Source organism: Scomber japonicus, chromosome 11, assembly GCF_027409825.1.
Source record: "Scomber japonicus isolate fScoJap1 chromosome 11, fScoJap1.pri, whole genome shotgun sequence".
NCBI classification, from domain to species: Eukaryota; Metazoa; Chordata; class Actinopteri; order Scombriformes; family Scombridae; genus Scomber; species Scomber japonicus.
Window position 1 is genome coordinate 13,592,297 of NC_070588.1, and position 25,874 is coordinate 13,618,170.

Consider the following 25,874-nt stretch of genomic DNA (forward strand, 5'->3'; position numbering starts at 1 on the left):
ATGCTCCATGGAACGCATTGAGCCCATAGAGGGTGCACAGTACCTTTTAAGGAAGTTACTTTTTTGCCTTTAAGTACCACTGAGGAACTTTCATGGGAATGAACAGGACCCTGCCTCAGAAGCTGTACCCAGTTCTCTTTATACATCCATGACGTAAATGTATTCAGTTGGGAATGTGTGATATTAGCAAGAGAACTGTTTAGAGCATCACAGAGAGGCCGTGTATTATGTTCGCTGTTGTACAAAAAGTGCCAGTTGTCCACTGCAGAGTTTGTTTGGACTCTTTGTATAAAGCTTCTTACCAGCTATGAGCTAGGCTAAGCCAAGTAGGCTAGCACAATACCAGAGGCCTCCGAAATACGTTCCAAGGCTCGAAACACTGGAAAGGTCACAACAGCGAGAAAGGTGAAGAGTGCTACACAGAGACAGTGACATCAGTTTTTCAAGTACGTCCTCATGTAAAAAGTTCAAGCAATGATAATTTAACCACATGTAAGGTCAGCTGTTTTACGTGGTGTTTTATTTGTGGTCACTTGGCAGCAGTGGGGCAGCTGAGGATGCAATAGTACAGTGATTTAAGGCCGAGAAATTTAAGAGATTTCAGAGAACAGTAAATCTAAGAGGGGACAAACAAAAAGACTGGCTGTCGGTTGGCTTGGATCCTACTGGTCAGTGTCCTCCAAGGTCAGTGTATGAGTCATAGGATGTGTTCATAAATCATTCAATGTGCAATGAGATAAAAAGCCAATACTTCAAAGTACTACTTTATGACCAGTGTCCAAATGCTGCAAAGCAAATCTTCTACAAATATATTTTGAATTTGCTTTGCCAAATACACTTTTGAGGGAGTGTACTTGCTGTCGGGAATGCATTACTTTTTAAAATGGGAAAATGTGCACAGAAGACGTGGGAGGAGGGGTGAATAGATGGAGATTGGTTGTTTGATGTAAGCTTCTAAAAACTTTATTTGAAATCAGTGAGAAGAAACCAGATGAAAAAAAAACTTAAGCGAGTTATTACAAAATACATTTATTTGATAGATTGTGCACAATAAGACACATTGAGAAGGTACATGAGGAGTCTTTCACAATTAGATCACACTGTGTTCTCATTTTATCTGGGTAGTCAAACCACAGCTCTGTCTTCAAAAAATATTTTTAAATGTACAAAGTGCAAGAGTCCCACATGTTTGGGCAACTAAAGCTTTGGTCTGATTTAATCTCTAATAGAGTTAAGTTATCATACCATGAGCCATACAGGAATATCCCCTGAATCTATTCACCGGTGAAGATAAAGGAGTGAAGAGGAGTAGCTGAATATCTGGATGGACATGAGCACACTGGACAGACCCGGTGGACAGCTGGTCCTGATGAAAAAGGGAGGTGAATGGTGTGGAGGTGGGTTGCATCGATCTGACACTGAAATAACTGACAGAAGGGAACATATTTTAAAACTTGACGACCAGGATGGGAGAAGGCTGCTGCCCTTCCTTTTCACAGGATTTTGTTTCCTAACATTAACCGTGTTTATTTTGGTGTATGAATTCATAATTTCAGTCTGGTGCTTCAGTTTTTTAAGTCCTGCTGTGAGAGCGTGTTTTTTTTATTTCTTTTGTTTTGTTTTTGTTTTTTTGTGTGTGCTTGTGATGTTAAGGCAGATCATCTGCTTAATCAGTGATGGCGAAATCAGACGTGACTGCACACCGTCAAGCTGAGGGAGGAATGGTAAAACTAAAGATATTCTGTTGAACATTATCAATGTTTGTTTGTTATTCTGTATTCTTTGAAAGCTTTGTATCTGTCTCGCTCACCCAGTGCTAACCTGATGGTAGGTTTCAGTTAACTGAAGCTGCCGTCAGACCAAAATCTGCCTGGTGAAATTTACTTGAGCTGTTTGGCCAAAACAGAAGTGGCAGGAATTAGTGATGCAGAGATTATATAAATTTGGCTAGTTTGCTGACAACCACTTCCCACATGGTTGTAAATTATACAGCTTCTTATTAAAGATTTTACTGTGATTAATCTCTGTCACTGTGCTTGTACTCACTGCTGTCAAACACCAACATTTCTTCTCTGCTGCATGTATCATTTGCTGCATATCTATAAAACAAGATTATAAACAAGCAAGATTTCCTCAGTGAAAGGTTAATCTGACACTCTCTCACAAACAGTTAGGACACTGAAGATCCTCACGATTTCATGGGTCAAAGGTCAATCAGATTGAACGAAGTGAAAGAGTAGGGTCAAAAAGTTGTGGGCAGTCTCACCCTGTTCAACATAGAAAAGAATGAAAAGCTTAAATGGCAGTCATAGCTTACAGTTTACAGTCATATGAGAGAGGGTGGCAGCTTGTCCTGCAGATGCAGTTTTTCTTTTTTTCTTAAATCTCTTTTTCTGTTTTTAAGAGCAATTTAATTTTTTGCCACTATTTCATACATATTTGTGTTTATGAATGCCACCAGCCCCTTTTCTACTGATGTGCTTCTTAACATCCCCTTCAAAGCTCACTGTTTGTGGAAAAATCTGATGAAAGACCCTGCACAGCCAGAGTAAGCCTACAGAGGAGATTTTAATCATTTTGACTGATGTTGCGTGTGTACGTGTGCAGAATGTGCTTGACTGACATCGCCATGACTCTTGGCTTTGTTTCACCTATGAGGTGGAGCATATTACACATTTATCATACGTTCAAACCTGAGCAGAGGTCTAATTTGCTAGATGTTTGTAAATCATTTCATTTTGGTTCAATACTAAAAATGTCAACGTATCCCATTTTACATGCTTTTAATTCTCCTTAATCTAATAAGTGCTGCAAGTAAAACAATAGTCATCTGCCTGTAGCAGACTGTGGGGAAAACAAATTAATATTACAGTGAATAATTTGCATATACATTCAGTATTCCATATGTAATATATAATAATGCAAAATAAAACATAATCCAGGCAGAATCACATTTCCTGGTGCAAATCATTTGTATATGATGGTGATTCTTCAGAGACTTTGTTGGCAGGAGAAGAAATGTGATCGTCTGAAGGCTGTAGATCCAGCCAGTGAAGTATGTGGGCCAGAAGGGTTGCTCCCCAGGGGCTGGAGAAAAGCCAGTATACCTTTTTGATTTACTCTTTCGCATCCATCTGCAGCTGCATCATGTATTGCGTCATCAGGTTCATGTAACCCGGTAATAACTTACCAATATTACTTCCCAGCCTTCCAGTCTGGAGAAACAGATCTCTGAGGTGTTGATGACTGTGAGATGACAAATTGAATTGTTTTATCTGTGTCTTCTAATGTTGTTTCTCCTCCCATTCTTTCTCCATCTCAGTATCTTTTTTTCCTCTTCAGGTTATTATAAGATGATATTTGACCGCTAATTTAGCACAAGTATATTCTGATTCATCATTAGGAGCTCAGAGTCTCACAACTCACACCCTCCTTTCTTCCTCAATGCCTCAATTTAGCATGACCTTCCCAAAGCTCTGTCTAGCCAATATGTCTCATTACTGCACCATGGGGGAGCTGAGGCACACACACATACACACACACATACACACACACACGTACAGTACACACACACACAAAGAGAGCGAAAGAGAAACTTACACACACAGATCACAGATATAGCTGATAATAAAAGAAGGCACAAGAATACTGACAGGCACACACAAGCAAATCAAATGCGTGAAATAAATAATACACATAGCTCTACTGCTTCATTGTTCAAAACACACACATAAACGAGTATCAGTGACTAAGGAGTGATGCAGCATAACAGCTTGAAAGACCTGCGCACAAACACACACACACAAACAAGAGGAAACTTGCAGCACAAAAATAAATAAACTGAAGATATGTGTCATTTGAGATCAGTTTTAGTATTTGAGGAGAGACAGCTGTTTGTGTGTGGCCATAAACCTTTATCATAACTTTTTCTGCTCAGGTTCACAAATACTGACTTTAGGTGTTTCAGTTCTCAAAATGACTTTATTTGTTTGAGGCAGTAAAAAAATGTTTCTTCGATAAATGACATTAAGCCTCACTGGATGTCAGCCAACAACTCTTTGTTATGTAAAGATACAGCAATGTAATGACCGCAACAGTGAATTAAGCCACACTACCACTGGCAACACACTTATTTATAATCAATAAGAATACTATGAAATATGGCAGCTTAATCATGTATCCATTTCAAGTGCCATGTAGAAATATTTTTGTAATATTTATGTCCTCATCCATTCTAGTTCTGGGAATTTTTACATGGATTCCTCACTACATGGCTTAATGAATGCCATCACTACATTGTTTTGTTTAAATATCAATAAAAACGTATCCACAGCAGGTCAGAAGACCTTTAGGTAGCAGGCTCCTACTGTGGTATGTGTCAACTAGCAGACCTCCACGTGGTCACAATAAAACTGTGTAGACAAGTATTTGTACTGTGTGTGCATCCTGAGATGTAATCATCTTGATGTGAACATCCGAGACCTATATAGAGGAATGAAGTTAGCCTGCTTCCTGAAATGTCTCCCTCAAATCCCGGTTAGCTCCTTAATCTCTTGCCAAATGTGCTCAGATATTTGACTTCATTCACATCATGGTCCAGACTCTTCTAGACACTGCTGGGGTATCTGTTGGTGACAAAGTTAAGATAGAAAAGCACAGGGACAGCTAATCACATTTTATCCTTATCATAGACATACAGAGCTGAAGATGAAAAATGGCAGAATGTTTCTTTAAAGGCATACATGCTTTGATGTAAGCATATTGGGAACTGGAACCCTGAAGGTGTGAGTGCTGTTTGTGTCTGTATGTGTGTGTGTGGCTGTGTGTGTGTGTGTGTGTGTGTGTCATTGTCCCTGTCAGAGGTAAAGCTCATGTTCACATGATGACAAATTGTCTCTCTGGCAGACTGTGCAGTGTCACTCATTTGTCTCCTACACACACACACACACACACACACACACACACACATGCTCACTCACAATGTCAGGTCTCTGGACTGCCTTGACGGTGTTTGTGTGTGTTTCTATAATGTAATGGCTTTATTGACCTGAGGCCCAAGGACACCACAGCACTCTCCACCTAAACCAAATGGTTGCTTAATGGACGACTGTCCTCCTCCTCCTCATTTCATCCCCCAGTTTTCCTGTCTGTCTCCTCCCATCTCATAGTCTCCATTTCCTCCTGATCCTTCCTCCTCTTCTTAATCTCCTCTATCTCTCTCCGGCTAATCTCCCACTCTTCCTCGGTCCTACGTGAACAGGGAAGGAGGGAAGAAGAGTGGGATGAAAGTCAAAGAATTGTAATAACTCCTCAACATTATCCAAAACACACACTCGATACACTCCATTTTAAGTGAAATGGAGTGTCTGTTGAAAGCCACCCTTAGTTTTGTCAGATGAAACAAGGGGAAGCTTGGATATGTGTGTGCATTCGTGTGACAATGAATATCCACAAATATGTCACACAGCAAATTTTGATTATAGGATGATTTGTGTGTTAAGTGCTTTTTGTGATTTCTCGTTTACTGTAATTTGCTGTTTTGTTTGCTTTTAATTTGAGAATTTTGTTAATGTGTATTCTGTGGCGGTTCTATGCATGTCGATTTATTATGAAGAGGACTGTTTTTCTGGGTTTTCGGTTTCCTGTATTGTTGGCCTCTGATCTTCTACACACCTGCCCTGCATTAAGCCTCGTTAGCCCTGCCCTGCTCTGTATTCTCCCCACCTGCACCTCATCTTCTTGTTGGTTCAGTTCGTATGCAAGTCCAGTTTTCAGTTCGTATGCAAGTCCAGTTTTCAGTTCAATCTTTGTTGAGTCATCTGCTCAGTTTGCCAGTTTTGTTTTGCTTTTCAATAAATAATTCTGTTTTTGATCCCATCTGCCTACCATTTCCTGCATGTTGGTCCACCTGCTTCGTTCTCCTTGTGACAGAAACAATGTTGTACTTACAAGCCAAAACCAGAAGAATATCCACATATCTTATTCCAAGATGGCATGAGGGTTATTTCCGTTAAACCGAGAGCATAAATTATTAAATCGACAGCACAAATTAGTCATTCTTTTTCTCCATGGTCCCTCCCGGGCTCTGTGCTCTACTAATTGCTGGGGCAACATTTTAATCTCCCTATTTAAATCACTTTTTACTTTGATCTCAGAATCCATGCCCCTGAATTTGAGTCATTTTAATTATTTTAACATAGCCTTTATTGTTTTATATCATTTTTGTCATATCTGGTCTCTTTTTTAACCATGAATCATGAATATTCTTGAACTGACTGTTGTCCTTGTTTGTCATCCTGTGTGTCCTTGCTTTGAGTTCTTCGACTCCACAACAAACCCCGGTGGCATAATTGGCTTTATCTATTTCCATTTTAAATTTACCTGAAAATTGTTATTTTAATTTACAAGCACATCTATCCCTCTGCCAACAACTCACTACAGTTCTGTCACACACACATAGGCATAGAAAACTTATGATACAACAGGCTCCTGGGACAGATGTCTGAAAATGACCTGATGGCATGTCAAAAGCCCTGTCACCACCAGGCATTAACATGCATCTTGGGTGATCTGATCACAAGTGGACAGCCGAGACACATTGCCATTCACACCAGTCTCTATTATGCGTCACAAGCTGACCTACTGGTCAACTTGTCTGGATCTTGTTGCTGCCTACGTAATTTCTGATAGAAGACCAAAGGCACTCATGCACAGTTATCCCGTCAAACAAGCACCAGATTTGTTTTTAGTGCAGATTAAAGAGCCTACAAAAAGGTTTCAAGAATTAACATACATGTATGGGCTATTCCAACTGTTCAGATTATTCAAAACAAATGCCACATTGATGACATATTTTCCTATTATGTCTTTGCCAGGGGCACTTCAAAATATATGTGATTAAAGTGGTGATCTTGATCAGATCACCCAAGATAAAACAGGCCTAAAAGAGTCTGCATGCAACAAAAAATGTGCTTGTCGGATGGTCAAACAGTTTCTGAACCAAATCAGGAGAGCACCACAGTCAACTCATCCTTAGGGGGAGAGTACTAAATTTCATGTCAATCCATCCAATAGTTTTTGGGATATTTCAGACAGCAAAAATGTGGCCTGGGGATAACAAAAGTCATTACAATTCATCCTGCTGTTCTTAGAAAATGATATCTAATAGTTGTTGAGACTTTTCAGTGTGGAAAAAAGACATTGCCTTTCCCAGAGCCCCGCAGCCAGTGCATCTAAAATATATAATTACTGCTTTAAAAAGATTTTTGACTCATTAGCTTGTGTGTGTGTGTGGTTTTACACATGTGTACTTGTTTTTCACAGATTAAGTGTATGTTGGAATTGTGTGTGACAGAGAATACCAGGTTTTAGCCACTTGCAGAAAAACTCTGAATTTCTCTCGCCGCCATCAGTGTCTGGAGGAAAATCCCACCAGAGGAAAATAGTCATCTGCTGTCTTCACAGGTTGTTAATTAATTTCAGGATGGGGTCTAATCACTAAAGTCCGCTGTGTAAATATTTCACTCCTCTGAAGTTTCCGTGACTCAATCAAACGTGTGGGTGTGAAAAATCCCAGAGGCAACCTCAGTCTTAAAAACAACACCACAGTATTTTACTTCCTGTGCTGCATTCAGTGTATCTACTCAGCACAAACTAGGATACACCGATCAACCTGAGACCTTCCAGAGTCCTTGAAATCTTGATCATACAGTGATTCCAGACAGTAGTCCAAAGCAGTAATTGTTCCAATAAATAACTTCTAGGCAATACAAACTTGTTCTGTCAAATATTTGTCATAGGGAAGCAGGAGCAGATTGGTTTTAATGGATTTCATTTAGGCTCCATCATGAGCTGACTATCAATCAGGTGAAAATAGCAACCATCCTGCGTCGTGAATGTCAGAGGTTCTTAAAGACTGAGCTTCCAGTTTGATACGAACTGTCAAACCCACCACAGAGCAGCACGTCATCATCTGCCTTCCTTAATAAATGGTGATGAGACTCAAATAAACACGGCTGCACTGACTGCATGCCAACTGACAATTATGGAAATAAAGAGTTTTGTTGTCAATAGGCCAAGACTGTCGGTATTTAACTTGAGCTCCTCTAAAAGTACACATTGTGTTCAAATCAATGAGCCCTCCTTAGCTGCTGTTTGTTAGTCAGCTAAGGTTTAGCTCATCTTTATTTTAGCCCGTTTTCTCCTGAATCTATTCCAGTACAGCTCTCCATGACATCTATCGTGGTGTCTGAGAGGATAAGGCTGGTGATTTTCTATGTTTTCCTTACTGTCAACAAAAATGTGCAGAGCCAAACCAACAACGAACTGATCCTACTTACAAATATTGTGTGTTTATCCAAAGCCTGTTCTATCTCATTCCTCAGCACCGTAGATGTCCTTTGTTGTCCAAAAACTATTGAAAACACGTCAATGAGTCACACTTTTGCACTGGGTGGTATGCTCCTTATATAAGAGTTTGTTTCTTTAGAAATGGCTCTTTTTTCCTTGACTTTGTAATGAAGTTTTCTGAGAAAGGTATGGTGTAGCACAAAGTCAAGAGCTTATCATATGTAGCACAACCAACTAGTGAAGCTCAGTAAACAGAACCACATTGGTGTTTGCCTTACACAGAAATACTCTAGAGATTAAAAATGTGATCGCTGTTATTAATCTTTGGAGCTGTTTCTAAACAAACCAACATGCTCAAAATCTTGTGATGAAGGAACATGTCACCCAGTGCAAGAATGTGACTCACTGACATGTTATAATAGTGTTTGGACAACAATGTCAATGAGATGGCACAGTAGAATTAGATATATCAGGTTTTAAACAAACACTAATTGTAGGTAAAATGAGTTTATTGTTGGTTTGGCACATGAGATTTGTGGACAATAGGAAAAAATATATACAATTTCCAGCCTTATGCAGTATGGAGGCACAAACACAATAGTATACTGTGGTATCCACCACTAACTGCCCTCTCCTGCTTCCAGTCTTTGTGCTAAGCTAGGCTAAACATGTCCTGGGTTTAATAAAGATAACTGATATTGATCCTCTCATCAGTCTGTAGGATTGACGTCAAACAAGTGTATTTTCCAAAATGTCACACTGACACTTTGACGACATCTGCCAAATAAAAATAATTTACATTGTTAATGCCCTCTGACTCAACGGTAGCAATTTAGAGATTGCACTCCTCATCATTAACAAAGCCCCAATGTGTTTGTATTTTTTTTTATTTGCTCTGGCAGCTGAAGACTTAAATTACACAATGTGGCCCTTGACTGTATTCAATTCATGTTTCACGCTGAGCATTGATTCCACTGTAATAGTTTATCGACCGTGATGACATGGTATCGGCTTGGCATACGCAAGCTCCAGGAGCTCATATTGTCTTAGAAAAGATGGATTGCCAGGTGTGAAATCGCCCGGCAGTGTAAGCGCTGTGCATTGTTCATTGAGTTTCAAGGACGTTGTAGGACGCGGAAGTGTTTTCTACCCACAGAAGAAAAGGAAGGACGGAGGGATAAGCCAGCCACCTGAGACAGGAGAAGAGATTGTCATTCAGCAGGCGTCTGATAGCTGTCAGGCAGTTCTCCTCCACTGCAGATGTGACGCAAACGTACACTCCTCTTTCTCTTCTCTCCGCTGTGTCATCCTCCTCCCCGCTTTCACCTCCTCTACACTTTCCTTCATCTTCTTCATTTCCTTTCCTTGTCTTGCCTGCTGTTTTTCTCTCTCTGCATGCCTCTGCTCACACTCCGGGCATTTCTCTGTCTTTCTCTCTCTACACTCTCTCTTTACTGCTTTTATTTAAATAGCTCTCTGCCCTCCCACCTCGCTATTTTCCCCTTCTTTCTTCTTCTGTCTATCCTCTCAGCGGAGATGAGTGGGTGGAGTGGAGCATTGTGCCCTGGAGATTGTTGTGCCATCCGCTTTTTAAGACGGGCCGAACCAAGTGCATTTGTATGTGTGTGTGTGTACTTGTAGAGCCCACACACAGCAAGAAAACATTGACACTCCCTATTACATGGGCTTAAATAAATGATCTCAGTTATTGGTTTATCGCTGTTGTCCTGCACATATATAAATCTTACTTAGAAAATGACAGCTCATTTTCAGTTTTTTACGGCCTTGCTGCATTTCTTGATTTTTTTTGTGTGGAGCCGTTTTTTCTTTTTTTCCTTTTTCTCTCTGATTTTGATTATTTTTCCTTCGTCATTTTTCTCTCCCTTATGACTTGTCCTCTTCTCCCCTTATTCCTTTCCATGTCAGCTCTGAGAGAAATGTATCCTCCTCTTCCTCCTCCTCCTCCTCTCTCCCTCCCCCCCTCCAAGTCTTTCTACACTGCCATGTATCTTCTCACTTACCCTGCTTTCGTCTCATCCCCTCCTCCTCCTCCTCGTCTTCCTCCTCTTTGGCCATTTTTAGACAGTAAATCCCGTCCTCTCCTACAGTACATCTCTGAGTGTATACGTAAGTGTGTGATAGAGATAGAAAGGGATGCACATGCAGTGACACACAAGCTGAGCCACCAAGTTTGCCACCACTCACCTTTTGAACACGCATACTGAAAACACACTGACTATGACTGGATATAACACGTTACCCGACACATGCCACTGTGAGCCTTATCGAAAAATATTTTGCCACATTGAATCCCATTTGCATTTACTGGAAAAGAGAAAGTGAAAGCAGTGATAGTGATTCTCCAGCAGAATAATTGGTTTTGCACACCAGTTGGCTCATTAGTCGAATGAAAAAAAAAAAAGATGCATCAGTGGACAAATCAAGGCAGTTACTGAATAAATGAATGGAAATGTGACTTGATTAGTTCTGTGAAACTCATTTGTGGTGTTTTTGAGGATTTAAAAAAAAAAAAAAACCTATGTCACACATTTCCCACGCTGTTATTCAAGTTGTTGTTTTTTATTGCATGTAAAAGAAAAGGCAAGTGTTTTTTTTCCATTACTTTCTTTTTCTCTCTGCAAGGTGAACCACTGGGTTTGGGTTATAGAACACCAAAGCACATATTTTTCCTGCTGAAGCTACAAATAATTGATTTTTTTGTTCTGCGTGTCTGTTGTTTGAATATAATGTTCAAGGCTAAATTTGAAGCTTCTTCCATATAAACAATAGATCATCATGGGGCATTAAAAGGTGAACGCAAAGAACACGAGGAGCTTATATCCAACATAGAATTAAAGCCCAACAATCAGCCTGCTTTAAACCTGTGACTGGCTGTGTAGAGAACCTCTGTGTGTAGAGAGAGAGAGAGTCACTCTTGATAATTTAATCAGTGAAAGGGCAGTAAATGTATGCTGCTGGGGTTTAATCTTAAAATATGTTTTAAATATTTAAATGTGCATACAGAAGCAGCCTTTTGTACTCGTGTAGACAGACAAGTCAGCACATTGTTAATTTATTGAACGGCAACATTTTGATCACATAACATGTTTTTCACATTCTTTTTGTTTTCAGTATTTATATTTAACCACACTAATGATCTGTACTGGAGATAATCTCAGCTCACCTGACATGAAGTTACTATCAGCTGTTGGCACTGATCTGACAGCCAGTTATTAGCTTCCCACGTCCCCAGGAAAACAGATGTTTGGAGCTTGCTGAGATCCAAACTCGCAGAATTAGCTACTAAAATGTAACAGATGAAAGATGAAACTGAGCTTTAAAGGCTGAGGCTTGTTTTTTTTTTAAATATTTTTTGCATTACAACAAATCTCATGTGCAGAGTCCACAGCACAGAGGACTACGATTATGAATAGGAATCAGGCTTTGGATATTCACTGTTGGTTTAGCTCTGCACTTGACAGAAAGAAAAACAGAGATAATCATTAGCCTTATCTTTTCAAACTGGTGTTGCAGATTGTGCAACAAACAATATGACAGCAACTGAACTAAAGCGGTATCACTACAATTAATATTGTCTGAAACCAGTGTAGGTGTTTTGACTATAGGAGATACAAAAGTTACAGGACATGAATGGCACATGTTTAGACTTACAGACTTGAAACTTTCATTTGTGGTTTGGAGGAACTATAATGGCTTACAAAGTAGAGCCCAACAGATGGGAGCGATGTCATAGATGAATAATTATCCTCCTCCTCTACTGTATGCATAGCATCATTTCCAATTTAAGTGGTACTAATAGCATATGGCATGCTGCATTTATATTTATCAAAAAGAGACAAACAAATACTTCAGTGACTAATACATCCACTATCTTCCTGCAAATCTATATATAACACAAATATATGACTTCAAAAATGACCACTGACACTAACACACTCTAAAATATAATGATCACCATCTGCATCTCCACTGGCCACACTCCAGCCGCTGCCGACCATAAACCCGAGTCCAAACCAAATCAATCTGGCCCCAATCAGAGAGCACAGAACAGTCCATGATTAGAAATAGATTAACTGAGATGCATAGCAAACAAACTCTAACTTCACTGAATGAATAACAGTGTGGGCTCTCCGTCCTGTGAGGTGATGAATGCAGTTTTTATTTGAAATGGATGCCGTGCAGAAACCTGCTCCAGGCTGTGAAGGAGAGTTCAACCTCTGTGTCTCGTCTGTGTCTGGAACGAGGAGCAGGCGACTGAAGTTAGACACAGAAAAGCAGGTTATCAGATCACTGTCCTCAAATGACTCAAGCATATTGTGACACAATTCCAGGGCAAAAGAAATTAATATAATATAAATTAACATACTAATTTTGTTACTTTTGCTTCTAAATATCTCTATTTGCACTGTGCATCATAGAAGTAATCAACTATATCTAAAACAAACATAGGTTGATAATGTAAGGGGAAGATCAGCATTATGGCTAAATTAAATACATATATAGTATATTCAAAGATGGATGTGATATGAGCTAAAGTTGATGAGATATCGTCTTATTATTTGGAGGATTGCTTTGTCTGTGTTTCATAAATAAACATTGAAACCTAAACTATGTCTGCAGTAATCTCAATGGCCTTTCTTATTGGCCAGGTGACGAGGGTGTGTGTGTTTGTGTGTGTGTGTGTGTGTGTGTGTGTGTGTGTGTGTGTGTGTGTGTGCCCTTTTCTCCCCCCATCCATCCCTCCATCAGGAGCCCTGACAAGTTCCATGTATCACTTAGCCCTCGGCTGTCAGGCCTTTCCCATAACCCATTGCTGCCTAGAAGATTAATGACTGTTTTAATCTCACACTTAAAGATGGCTAATAGGTGGACCTGAACACAGACAGCTCGCTCTCATATTTCAGAGGAAAAGAGATCCTCATTTGTTTTGTATGCTTCATCATTTGTTCACCTTTCTATGTAAACATGTAGTTTTGGGGGGATCACTCCAAGTTTAGTCAGTTAATTCATGAGATGAGAAATGAACAAAATATGAATAAAACATAACACTTTATTTTACAGCTTCTTTAAAGGACAGGTTCACATGTTTCAAGTCTGTGTTAAAACAACAGTCAGTTGCTCAGATGAACAATGAAGGTTCCTCTTTATTTCCATAATTGTCAGGTTTTTCTGGCCATAATTATTCATACTGACCATTAGAGGATCCCTTCATTATACATTTTCAATGAAAGTGATAGAGGCCAAAATCCACAGACGTCCTTCTGTGCAAAAAATTATTTAAAGTTTAATCTGAAGCTAAGATGAAGCTTCAGTCACCCGAGTTCAACAGGGAAACACAAAGAGGGAATTAGATGCTTAAAAGACAGTAAATGTGTCAGATATCCATTTTATATCACTAACTCAGACTGTCCAAGCCTCATAGAACCTTCTGATAAACTTTTAAATGCATTTTCCTATAAAATGACAGTGTGGACACACTGTGGACCCCATTACTTACACTAAAAGCTCAAATGTGCTTTTAATATTAAAATTAAAGTCAGTTAAAATTGTGAACCTAGCTTTATGTTATACTAATTTCCTGGTTTGCAGTTATTTATCGGTTAATTTTCAGGGCATTTTACAGAGAGGGTGGGGCAATTTGTTACAAATTATAAGAAAAAAACAGAAGAAAGTGTGATTGTTCATTTAGTTGATAAGCACTGATTCATTATGTTTTGGGTTCATACCCAGTTAGACACCTAACAATTCCTTAAAAGTAGGCTCTCCAAGTAAATAATGTAACTGTACCTTTCAGCAACACATTATAATTCCATTTGTGACATTATATCACATTTACCAACCTCTACAGTGTCACCTTTTCTAAATATGAGAGTATAAACTGTAGTGACCCCTGTCACCTTATGTAGCTTCTTCAATACTGCAATGAAAAAAAAATCAATTACAAGTAAAAGTACATCATCGTCACCAAAATGGACTTGAAAACTGACTTTTAGAAGAGCTAAAATGAGGCAGCGACCAATTCATTCAAGTTTATGTTCATAGAAAGTAGTGACTTGGAGATAATCAACTAATGCCTCTGTAAAGCAATATACAGTCGTCAGCAACTTAATATTACTCTTGAGATGAATAATGAGTAACCAAACTATATACATCAGCACAGTAGTAAATGTTTCAAAAACTGTGTAAAAAGAAAAGGTGAGTGTGAATAATCTGGTCCCTCTTGTATACTGCTATAAATAACACTGCCTAGTCATTTGGCAATAATTACATAAATTGAAGCCACTTCCTAGTTTATGAGTATGCATTCATTGAATCTCCCATAAGGAATTTATAGAGGGAGAGCTGCCACTTAATGGTTGGATAAGGACCTATTAAGTGTGTTTGTAATGCTTTGTGGGTCATACTCATTGTTATAAACCATAATCTGTCCCATGTATGTGAGCGTCAATTACCAGGACATGAATGGGGATAATCATTCTGCCATTTCAGGTTGCTTTTGTCTCTCTGTTTTCTACTTGAATGAACTCAGATGTCAATTAAGTAGAGACATGTCGATGTATGTGTCCCCGTGTTTCAAAGAGCTGAGGAAACACCACCTCAGATATTTATTCTAACAAGGCGGCATATACATGATTTACTTCTCCTCGCCTGCCATTCAAAAGCACCACAAGGAGTTGTCTTACATTTCTCAAGCCTTATTCTTTCTTGTGCTGTGATTCTTGAGGCTCCATCATGTTGGCTCAGCTGCCTAATCAGATGTCTAAACAGCACTTTCCTTTAAGACAAGATGACAGCAGCTCTTCTCTGCCTCTTTTAATAGAAACTCTTGTCATACATGCACACTGAGAGATGTCTGATTCATGTTGTTGTTACACTGGGTTCAAGGTTTGCATATTTAGTGGGGAGCAGAGGGCAATACAGTATGTGGAAATAGCTATGATGTGGAAAAGATAAGTGTCAAATCTGTTAAAAAAAATGTGATGTATATGTGATATAAACCATGAATGTGAACCCAAATGCAGACTATAGAGGCAAAAATCCCAAATTGACCTCTGATGAAAGATGGAAATTGACTGTGCCGGTACATTCATATTCCTGAAGCACTTGTAACAGAGGAGCATTAGGTCAGATCTGAAAACCACCTGAATGTACAGTATGAGCACACTGATGAAAAATTTGTGTCACACTGAACAAATGAACCAATGAAAGTGTTTCAGGGTTCAACAAGCACGTACCACCTGTGGACTGAAGATGGCCACGGCTGACTTTTTATTAACTGATTAATAAAATCTGATAATTTCGTTGATTTATGGTTAAATTGAGAGAGTTCTTATTGTCTTTTTGTCCAAATGGAACAATATTTGAAACACTAATCTATACTTGTGTGGATTCTGATTTTAAAAAGACCAGTTCAGGTTTTTTCCCCACAAAATTTGATAAATTGTGTCCTTGAACAAGGTGATGAGTCCTAAAATGCTCCTCCATGTTAACTGCTTTTGTCATAAGCTTCAGCCAAATGAATGTAATGCAACAGTAATTTAACAGCAGGGTTCAAAAAACAGGTAAAACTACATCTACAGACTGCAGATGTTGCGTTTAGTAATTTAGGTTAAGGTAATTTATTGATTATCCTTGTACTCTTTGTATGATCTAGTTCATTTCACTCATCCTCTGATCTTTATACTTGGCTTTTTTATTTAACCTTTTTGAAGATTTACTGATTAATGTGATGAAATTAAATTGTTTGTTTTATTATGATATGGACCCCTGGAAGACTAGCAACCACTTTGTAGAGGCTAAATGGGGATCCACATAAAGAATAAATGTATCAGAGATGAAACACTTAGTAACACAAATGTGACATTTAATGATAGGAAAAACAGCACTGAGTTCATCCTGGTGACTGGATGGTAAATGTGTGTTTGTTTCACTGATGGATCTGAGACTGTCTCAAAAGTTCAGACTGCGCCCGAGGCTCGGTGTCTCACATCGAGAGTCATCAGACTGACAGTCTCTCACTCACACACAGTGTAAAAGACAGAGAGGAAGAGTGGCACAATGATATGTTTATTGAGAGGCTTTGGATAATAGAAAAGGTGGTGGCTGCTGCTGGAATGTCACAACCATCGACAAAAAACATGGACATAAACTCCCTTATCTAAACACACACATGCTCACCCGCACACTCACACACGCACTTACACACACACACACACACACACACACACACACACACACACACTCCTCACCTCCACTCCCATCACTCCAAAGAGAGAAAAAACTTACGGCAATGCACGGGACAAGACGGTTTCACAGCTTCTACAAGTTCATTTCTACATGAAAAATTCACGGTTACACATATATGAGGGAGATTTTCTTAGGCACAGCAAAAGCAATAAGATGCGTATCTCAACAACAACAAAATTATGATAAAAATAAAACATTTTGCACATTTCATAAAACCATAGGGGCCCAGATGGACTGAATGTTTACACTGGATTTGAGGCGGGAACATCCTTTATTTGAAGCCAACACTTGCACCAAAAGGAGAAAATGGTAAAGGAGGTTATGTATTAAAGGTGAAATGACAGGGGAAGTGTGTTTTCTCTCAAGGGAAACTGCTATCAGAGTAAGGACTCAGTTCATCTGGTTGACCCCTAGAATACATCTTTATTTGTTCTCTCTTCCTATACATATACACATTTAGGATTTGCAGAATTTGGGACTGGAACATTTAATATAAATGTAATCCCAGGTCAGTCAGTAGAATAGCTATTAGAGCGTTTTTCAGTCTACATACAGCTCCACTGGTCCGTGTCCAGCAACTTTGAAATTATGATATACGAGTAAATCACATTAAGACGAAATCACAGACAGTTACTTGAGCTGTTTTTTTGTTTTTTGCTCTTTTTTCTATATTTGTAATTCAAGTTCAGAGAGTTCACTGTGTCGTTCTGTCTGTGTGGAACACTTGAGGAGAGAGCTAAAATTATAACACGGTAATTATTGACAATTTAGCATCCCGTCTGTGCACACTGAGAAAACCAAGAACACCAAGAGAGACCTTTGTATTCGTCCTCACCTCGTCTTTGGAAAACCTTTAATACATCTACCACAGCAGCTGGACTGTGAAAAACACAATACCTCACACTGCATCCTTGTACTTTTTAAATGGGCACTGCAGAGTAGGAAGCTGTTGTTTTCATTTGTGTAAAGGGGGAAGCAAACACTTTTTTTTCTTCTCTCCAATGGGACTCGGTTTGGATGTTTGTTATTTAGTCAATACTTTACAACAGCCTCAGGAAACCACCCAATCAAACAAGCAAGCACAGAGGTAATAAACAGTGTTTGTTTCCGAAGAGCCTGACAACGCTGAGAAGAAGAAAAATGCAGAAAAAACATTGCTGTCATGCAGAGTCAAATCCAAAACAAATGCTACAGCAGAAAAAAACAACAAATGTGATGAGGTCTGCTTTAAAATTACAATTTGAAACAAGCCATTTAATTTCTTTTTCCAATATATTCAGGTTGGTATCATGATATTATTGCTATGTATATTCCTCACATAGTTTATGGTAGTTAAAGTAGCTGAATTGAATTCTAGTTCAAATACTATAATATAGCTTGCATGGGAAGATTTCAGTAATTCTACAATGGAGCCAAGACTAAGCTGTGATGTGTTTTCTTTTGTCATATCAGAGTAATTCTAATTATCACTGTCTGGCTTGTAAACAGTGTCCACGTCACCATCCAAATAATCCAGTACTTATGATTGGAAAACTTAGCTGTAATTAGGTTGCCTGAAAACCATATAAACATGGCTGCCTCACATTATCCGAAGTCATTCAAGGTTAATTAAACCCTAATTTTAATTTCCGGGTGGAATGCTGTTTTGTCAGTTTGTTATTATTTTTAATCCTCATGCAGCCAACTCTTGGAAAATGTGAGAATCTTCTCCATCACTACCATATTCTCCTTAATGTGACATTAATGTGTCATTAGTCTAAAGATGGACCCTCCAGAGTCGGTATTTCATCTTAACAAGCCAATAAGCCCTGTCCCATTTCAAAAGCTCCTCTACACATGGCCAAGAAACGCTGCCAGCTATTACCCAAAATTTGGAGGGCCTCTGAATCCCACAATCTGTTCTGTGCAGGTCAACAGCATTCAGACAGTCTTTGCCAACTCATAAGTTCTGAGCAACATCACATCATTGTGACCTATTTAACCAGATTTTTGTGTTCAAGTTATCTACCCTATGCCTTTTTATCATATCACATGAACAAGACCAACAAACAAGTGTAAATAATGGAAGCCAGGCTTGAACTCCAGTATTTACAGCATGGACATGTTAGTCACAGGGTGTTACAAATAAGTGGAAGTTATACAGATGTATTTACCATTCACCTGGCCCATCAGTTGTCGCATATGTAACAGCAAACAAATTTTGTTGGCTGTATGAGGAAAAGATCATGTAAAGGGGACGTATCATGCATATTTCCTGTTCTATATTAATACTCTGGGGCCCTACTGGAATACTTTTTGCATTATTTATGGTTCCAAAAACTGATTTATCTTTTAATGACTCTTTATGCAACTTGTCAGTTCAGCCTCTGTCTCAAACAAGCCCTTTTAACACCTGTCTCTTTAAGGCCTGCCCAACCTGTTCTGATTGGTCAGCTCCTGAAAGCTGCCCCTCGACAGACTTATGGCAGCTCAAAGGCTACATAAACAATCAGAAGTTTGCAAACTTGGCGTTAAGAGCAGGCTGAACCTGGGCTTTTGATTCACATGGAGAATTTTTACATAATGTTCACCTCAAGTTTTGGCTCTCTGACCACGTTTAACAGAGACATCATAACAGCATGAAAATACCTAAAACCCCAGAAAGCACGATATGTCCCCTTGAACAAACTTGGAAAGTTACTTCATGAGCTGACGAGGAGCACTCAAACACACCACAGTCTAGACTCTCAAAGCAATGGCTTGATTCCGACAGTTCAGCTGTGATGTGGCCGCCAGTGCTGATAGCGGAGGCTCTAATGAATGCTTGTGATACCATCACACAGGCTGCAGTGTGTTTCAGAAGCACTGAAGAAGCAGCTCTCCGCTCCACTGAAAACACGCACCTAGTCCATTTTTAATGGAAGTCACATCACGCTGCACACAGGTGGCACTGCGCCAGAGGTCATTGGGTCAGAAGGTCTAAGAGGACCGAAATTTGACACCGTGGACGATGAAAGGTTAATCACTGAAGTAGAAAATCACATATATGAAATGATAGAGGCACAAAAATCGAATAAAAATAACCAAATCAAGAGTAAGTCAACGTTGGACAGCCAAACTAATGTTGTTTGTTGTTTTCTTTAGATATCCATGGTTGTTACATAGATTATTGCATGATCTTGCAATTCTTACGTGATCTCATGAATCCAAGCTGCCACCTAAGGAACAGGCAGTGCTCCACTACCCAGTGGTGTACGACGGAATAAAACTGTGCCACAGCCGCATCCAGTGAAATCAAGTAACATGGTCGAGTGGCTCTTTCTCCCTCAGCCTGAGCTTCAGGACCTCAGACTGACTTTTTTGAAAACACTATCTAAAATTCATCCAAATGTATGCTGATAATAAATTTGCTGAACATTTTTTATGCATGTAGACAGAGAAAATTTGAAATCCTGATATTATGGGTGACTCAAAGCTGGTGTCTGTTTCATACGTATACACTAACTTGAGATTTTGTTACACTCTTGGGCACTTTTCCTCTTCTCAATGTTTCAACTCTGTTCCACTGGCTGAGTTAGCTACCACAGTGATAATATTGCTTCACATACAGCAGAGAATAATGAATCCTGGATGCTCAATAGCATTATTCAAAGCAACATTATATGCACACACAGCGATGACTTGTTGGGAAGAGAATTTTTTTTTTTTTTTTGGGGGGGGGGATTAGAGATAAAACTTCTCATTTTCACAGCAAAAATGGTTAATCACAGTGGTGATGGTATTATGGTGTGTGTGTGTGTGTGTGTGTGTGTGTGTGTGTGTGTGTGTGTGTGTGTGTGTGAGCAAGTGAGTGTGTAGAGTATTTTCGTGCATGAGACCAGACGTGTTTATTTGCTGTGTGCTTGTTTAGATAAGCCTGTGCCTGGATGTACTGCCTGCAATGTTTCTGAGTGACTGTGTGTGTCAGCTCAGCAGATGGAGTTTGATTCTCACCACTGGGAAATCTCAATCCCACAATGCACTGGGAGCAGCGCCAAATGAAGAAGTGGCAGCAGCAGCAGCAATAGGGAACCAATCAGAGCTTAAATATTGGAAAAAAATAACAGCGTTTTCCCTCTCTCTCTTCTTACTGTCTTCACTCCTTCATGACTGGCCACTGTTGTGCTATCCATCAACATGAATTGGGTCTATAAGGCGAGTTAGGAATTAACTCACACATAAAACACACAGACATGTATCACAGACACAGTAAAACTGATTAACACGGATCACAAAGGAAAATGAGGACAGAGTGAAGGAGCTGTTGTTTGCCGCTCCTTCTCCTTTTTGTTTCTGAGCAAATACCATAGAAGAACAAAAGCAAACAGGAAATCGTCTGGAAATCCTGGATTCAGCAAGAAAATTCTCCACAACAAAACAGAATGTCACATAACTCTTGGGTCTACAGAGGGGATTACTTCAAATCTGGCCCAACCTTTACATGAGAACTCTTCCCAAACCCCACTTCAGGCCTTAGTAACGTCTTTTGTTGGATTTCTAAGCATTGAAAAGAGACAGAGGAAAGAAGAGTTGGTGATGTTCTCTCAGCATCTTCATGAGTACGACAAGATGCACCTTTTCGAAACATAGCTTATCATACAAATACAAGGAGTTAAGATGACAGATGACAGAAGTAACCGTTAAAAGCACACGAATGTACCAAAATAACACAAAGTGCTCCCAGTCAAACAGGTGGGATGGCAAGACGATCTGAGAGATCATTGTGATGCATTAAAACATCCTGATGACATCACATTCCCACGCCACAGCAAGGCGGTTTCAGGTTTGAAAAACACATCGCTGTCATGGAATATGTGTGTGTGTGTGCTAGGGCTCGACCGACATGTGATTTTGACGCCAATACTCAAAATCTGCTTTTGAACTGAACTCTTTTCACACCCGAGAAGCATTTTAGTTTGTCTAGAATTTTATTTTTAGGATGTAAAAGCCTTTGAAACAGCATCTAGTTCACTGAGGAACAATGACTCTTCACTGAAAGCCAGACTATTGACATTAAGGCAGAGTGAGGCAGGTTTCATAGCAGGTGTTTGAACACCTCACTGTGGAGTGACTTTTCTGGTCAGACATCAGAGGTTAGCTATGATCAGGGAATAAACTCAACTATATCAGAGATGGATGATAACTGATATCTGATTTATAATTAAACTGATTATTATCTATGGCAGCAAAATTAAATATCGGCAGAACCCTAGAGTGTGGTGTGCTGTATGTGTGCATGTTTGCTTGCTCACAGTGAAAAAAAAAAAACGTCTTCCATCCCCTGTAGCCCTTCTTTGGCCGGTCTGGAACAAAAAGGGAAACTTCACTCCCAAAATAACTAATCACAGTCCAGTGGTGGATTGTGAGATTGTCAACATAAATTGCTACGAAAACCTCGACGTGAGGTATGAAAGGAGAAAAGGAGAAAAATTAGGAAAGGTTGGCTGGTTGCCCCGAGTTAAGGGTCTATATCTGAAGCTTTCATCTGGGGTTTAGCCCAGTTAGTCCTCCTTTAGTCCCGTGCTACTGCAGGACCAGCAACCTGCGGCTGGCTTCCCATAGGCTTAGCTGCAGCTGGAGGTCAGAGGTCGACGATGTTGTCATCTCCCTGTGCCCATTGGCCCAGTAGCCTCCTCCACACTCCCCCTCCAGGGCTGGAGACAGAGCAGCGTACAGCACAGTGGCAGCGCCCTCTGCAGGAGTCTGGGAAAATACAGATACACACACACACACACACACACACACACACACACACACACACACACACACACACACACACACACACACACACACACATAGACAGACAGACAGACAGACAGACAAGTATCAAAATTTAAAAAAAGAAAGCATACCAAAGATACATAAACATCAAAAAGAACTGAAGTGTCTGCAGGATGACAAGTTCAACAACAAGTACGGAAATAACAAAGAGCGAGTGTGTGTATGTGTGTGTGAATGCCGGAGGAAGCTTGGTGTCATTGTATGTCAGCATCAGTGAAAAGAAGGCTCAGGGTGTGTGTGTTTGTGTGTGTGTGTGTGTGTGTGGTGTGTGTATGTGTCTGCTTGGATAAGTGTGTGTGAGTGTTAGTGCTGAATTTTAACAATGATCTCGGTGTCAGCTGGGAGACCAGGAGCAGGTTCCAGAGCGGATCACATCCTGGGAGCATCAACACCACACTTGCATAGTTTGTGTGAGAAACATTGCATGTGTGTGTGTGTCTGTGTTTGTGTGTACACGCGGTGCTTTTAATAGCTCTTTTAAATTAATTTTTTTGCTTGCAGGGAAATATTTTTCACTTTGAACAACGATACGGTCAAACACAACTTGTATTTTATTATTCATTTATTTTGCAGTGCACAGTTTAAAGGCCTGTTCACACATGACAGGTTTTATAGTGCGGAGGGGGAAAAGAACAGTTTTTGTGAAGATGAAAAAAAAACAAAAACTTGTTTCCATGACGACAACCACTCATTTTAGCTCACCTGTTGCTCTGTTGTATCTCACTTCACCTCTTTGTCTGTTAAGAATACTGCAGTTTTAAAACAATATGCACTAATTAGAATGACCAATTCCTCCAAATACTGATTTCATCTGCTGGTTGCATTGATTTTTAAAGAGTGACAGAAGAAGACTGCTTTAAATCCACTTTGCTCTTTGTCAGTTCAGATAAACAATGCAGTGTGTGAACATCGTAAAGCGGATTTTTTGCAAGTAAAATTTAAGTTTTCTTGTCGATGTATTGTTTAAATCACTCCACACCTTCATCATCTTTGTGTAAAAATGAACTTTCCTAATTGAAAGGTGGCATTTGAATTTTGTGACTGAGTGTGTGTTTTTGAAGTGATAACGATGTTAGCTCACACGCTTTCCTGATTAGTGTTGAAGCCAGAACCTTTGTAGGTTTGGTAATTTACAGCATATTGCCACGTGCTATCAATGTATACAATATGTTTAGTGTAGTCCAAATTTGAGTTTGTTCAGTTTCTAGTTAAATATTTTGGTTTAGTATTATTCATGCTTCAGTTATTATTTATTTCCATCTTTCCCTTTTTTTTGGTCCATGTTTATTTTGTGATTTTGGAGCACTTTTTCTACCTATCTGCTCTCATGGTTGTCCAATTGTCTATCTTCTAGCCTTTGGCTCCGCATGCTCTTAAACATTCCTGCCGGAGATTAAAGGTGTTTTAACAGCCGAGAAACACAGTTTGTGCATTAGTGTGTGTCGTGTGTGTGTGTTTGTTAATGATTACATGCATGAGTTTATGTGATTAATGTGTTTGTGTATGTCGGCCGGAACCATCCCAGAGGTTGTGCTTGCAGGCAAATGCCTGTGACAATTACATTTTGTGCTCAAACACGCACGCACGTCTTCTTCCATTAAATCCCAGGGACATTAACAGCAGCCTGCGGCCAGTGCTTTAAGCTATGCAAGAAGTGCTTTAAAATGTAACACGGAGTGAACAGCATGCCTTGATTTTTAGTAGCACTTCTATTTTCAGTGATGTAGATGGACTGTGTGTATGTGCATGCAAATACATAAGTGTCTGTGTTTCATCTTGTGTTATAAAATCCTGAACAGTTGAGTTCATTGTTTCAGACTTTGACATTTACATTGCAGTAATTTAACAAATAACAACTTAGACCAGGAGAACTACAGTTTGGAGATCAAAGACATTACTTAGTGGCCTTAAAATAGTCCCGCAACCATACAGAGATCAAATCAAGGTCAAGGGTTAGAGACCAAGGACTGTGAAAACAGAGGGAGAATCACTCATTGTTAAATGAGAAGAAAAGTGAAGAAAATGTGTATTACTTATATTTCGTGGGACTTTCCTACAAAACAAAACATTTTAATTATCAGGTGTAGTTGTCCAGTCGAAACAGCATTCAAGAGTACTAACTTCTGTATCGTGACTTATTTCCAAGTGAAACAGGAGATACAGGTGGGATAACGCTGGGAGAAATTTGATTTGAATGTTGAAAAGTGTTATAATGAATCTGATCTCTGTGCCACTAAGATTGCTGGGTGGCTGTCATGATAATCTTGGTTAAAATTTGTTGGTTCAAGCCTGCATAAGTGCATGTCATATTTTGTTTTACAGGAAAAAAACATGATTCGATTTAAATATTAGAATACAAAGAATTTTTTTTGGTATTTTGTTGTATTGTTAAATAGGTGCACAATATGACTGCAAATGTGATCTAAAAGGGTTAAAAAAGTCATTTCATTCAATCTTGACTAAAATGAATTGTCTTGTCACCAGTTTATACAATATCTGCTTCCTTGTCCTTCAGGATCAAACTCAATCAGTGTATTACCCTGAAAAGCAGGCGAGCAAGAGCACTCTGTGCCAGGCGGAGGGGCGTCCAGAGATGTTGATAGAGAGCAGTATCCACCATGCCAGGATCCACAGCACATGAACTCACTGGAAAACCACCACCCTGCAGCTCTCGGTGGAGGTGGGAGCTAAATAACAGCTGGGCCAGCTTACTGTCACAATAAGCTCTGTAGGCTGAATAACACTGGCTGAAGAGTAAGAAAGAAAGAAAAGTCAGACTTTTACAGCGACGATAATCAAATGCGTCTCTGTTTGAATGACAAGGACAAAACTGTTTTTCTCAGTTTTTCTTCAGTTCATTCCAATAAACTGCTGCCACAATAGCAAACTATTTTCCTGGTAAGAAGGGCTTCTACTGAACAAAGACAAGTTCTTTTTACACAGGAAATATAAAAGAGACCTCTCTCAATCCTCAGGCTCAACAGGTACATTTAGCATACAAGGACACACAGTGACCTTGATGTGAAGCATCTGAAAGGCCCAGACAACATCATTCAGCTGTAGTGTGTGTGTGTGTGTGTGTGTGCGTGTGTGTGTGTGTGTGTGTGTGTGAGCCGTTCAGAGGATTTAAAGCTCATATTTTCAACCTGCAAAGTAATTTCAATATTACTTAGGTGTTACTGAAATTAATTACATGTTGATTATTGTTTCAGTTGTTGTTATTGCTATTGTTACACAAATAGCACATTGTTCCAGGACATCTCACACATCTGATGATCAGGTGTTAAACCCAAAAGGGAAACAAAACTCATCTCTTCCCTGATATCTGGAGAGACTGTGCTGCAGATGCACAGTCTGTATGATATTACAGATCTGATTTCATGTTAGAGCCCATATCACTGAAAAACACACCCAGGAAACTAGACACTCTGATGTTTTACAGCTGCAATCTGAGCCGT

At 39.5% G+C, this 25,874-nt stretch overlaps 2 protein-coding genes across 2 annotated transcripts in view; one reads left to right on the top strand and one right to left on the bottom strand.

Moving 5' to 3' along the window:
• The first annotated feature begins 400 nt into the window (after positions 1-400).
• slc12a8 (solute carrier family 12 member 8) overlaps positions 401-25,874 on the top strand; it is a 102,740-nt gene continuing 77,266 nt past the window's right edge. Inside the window, exon 1 of the mRNA XM_053327986.1 lies at positions 401-412. The gene's annotated coding sequence lies outside the window, so the exon portion shown is untranslated. The remainder of the gene's footprint in view (positions 413-25,874) is intronic.
• The window catches only part of LOC128367463 (dehydrogenase/reductase SDR family member on chromosome X-like), a 32,067-nt gene continuing 28,191 nt past the window's right edge, over positions 21,999-25,874 (bottom strand). Inside the window, exons 6-7 of the mRNA XM_053327989.1 lie at positions 24,956-25,163; positions 21,999-22,338 (exon numbers count right to left, since the gene is read on the bottom strand). Of these exons, the coding sequence (XP_053183964.1) occupies positions 22,159-22,338; positions 24,956-25,163 (388 nt within the window). The 3' untranslated portion in view covers positions 21,999-22,158. The remainder of the gene's footprint in view (positions 22,339-24,955; positions 25,164-25,874) is intronic.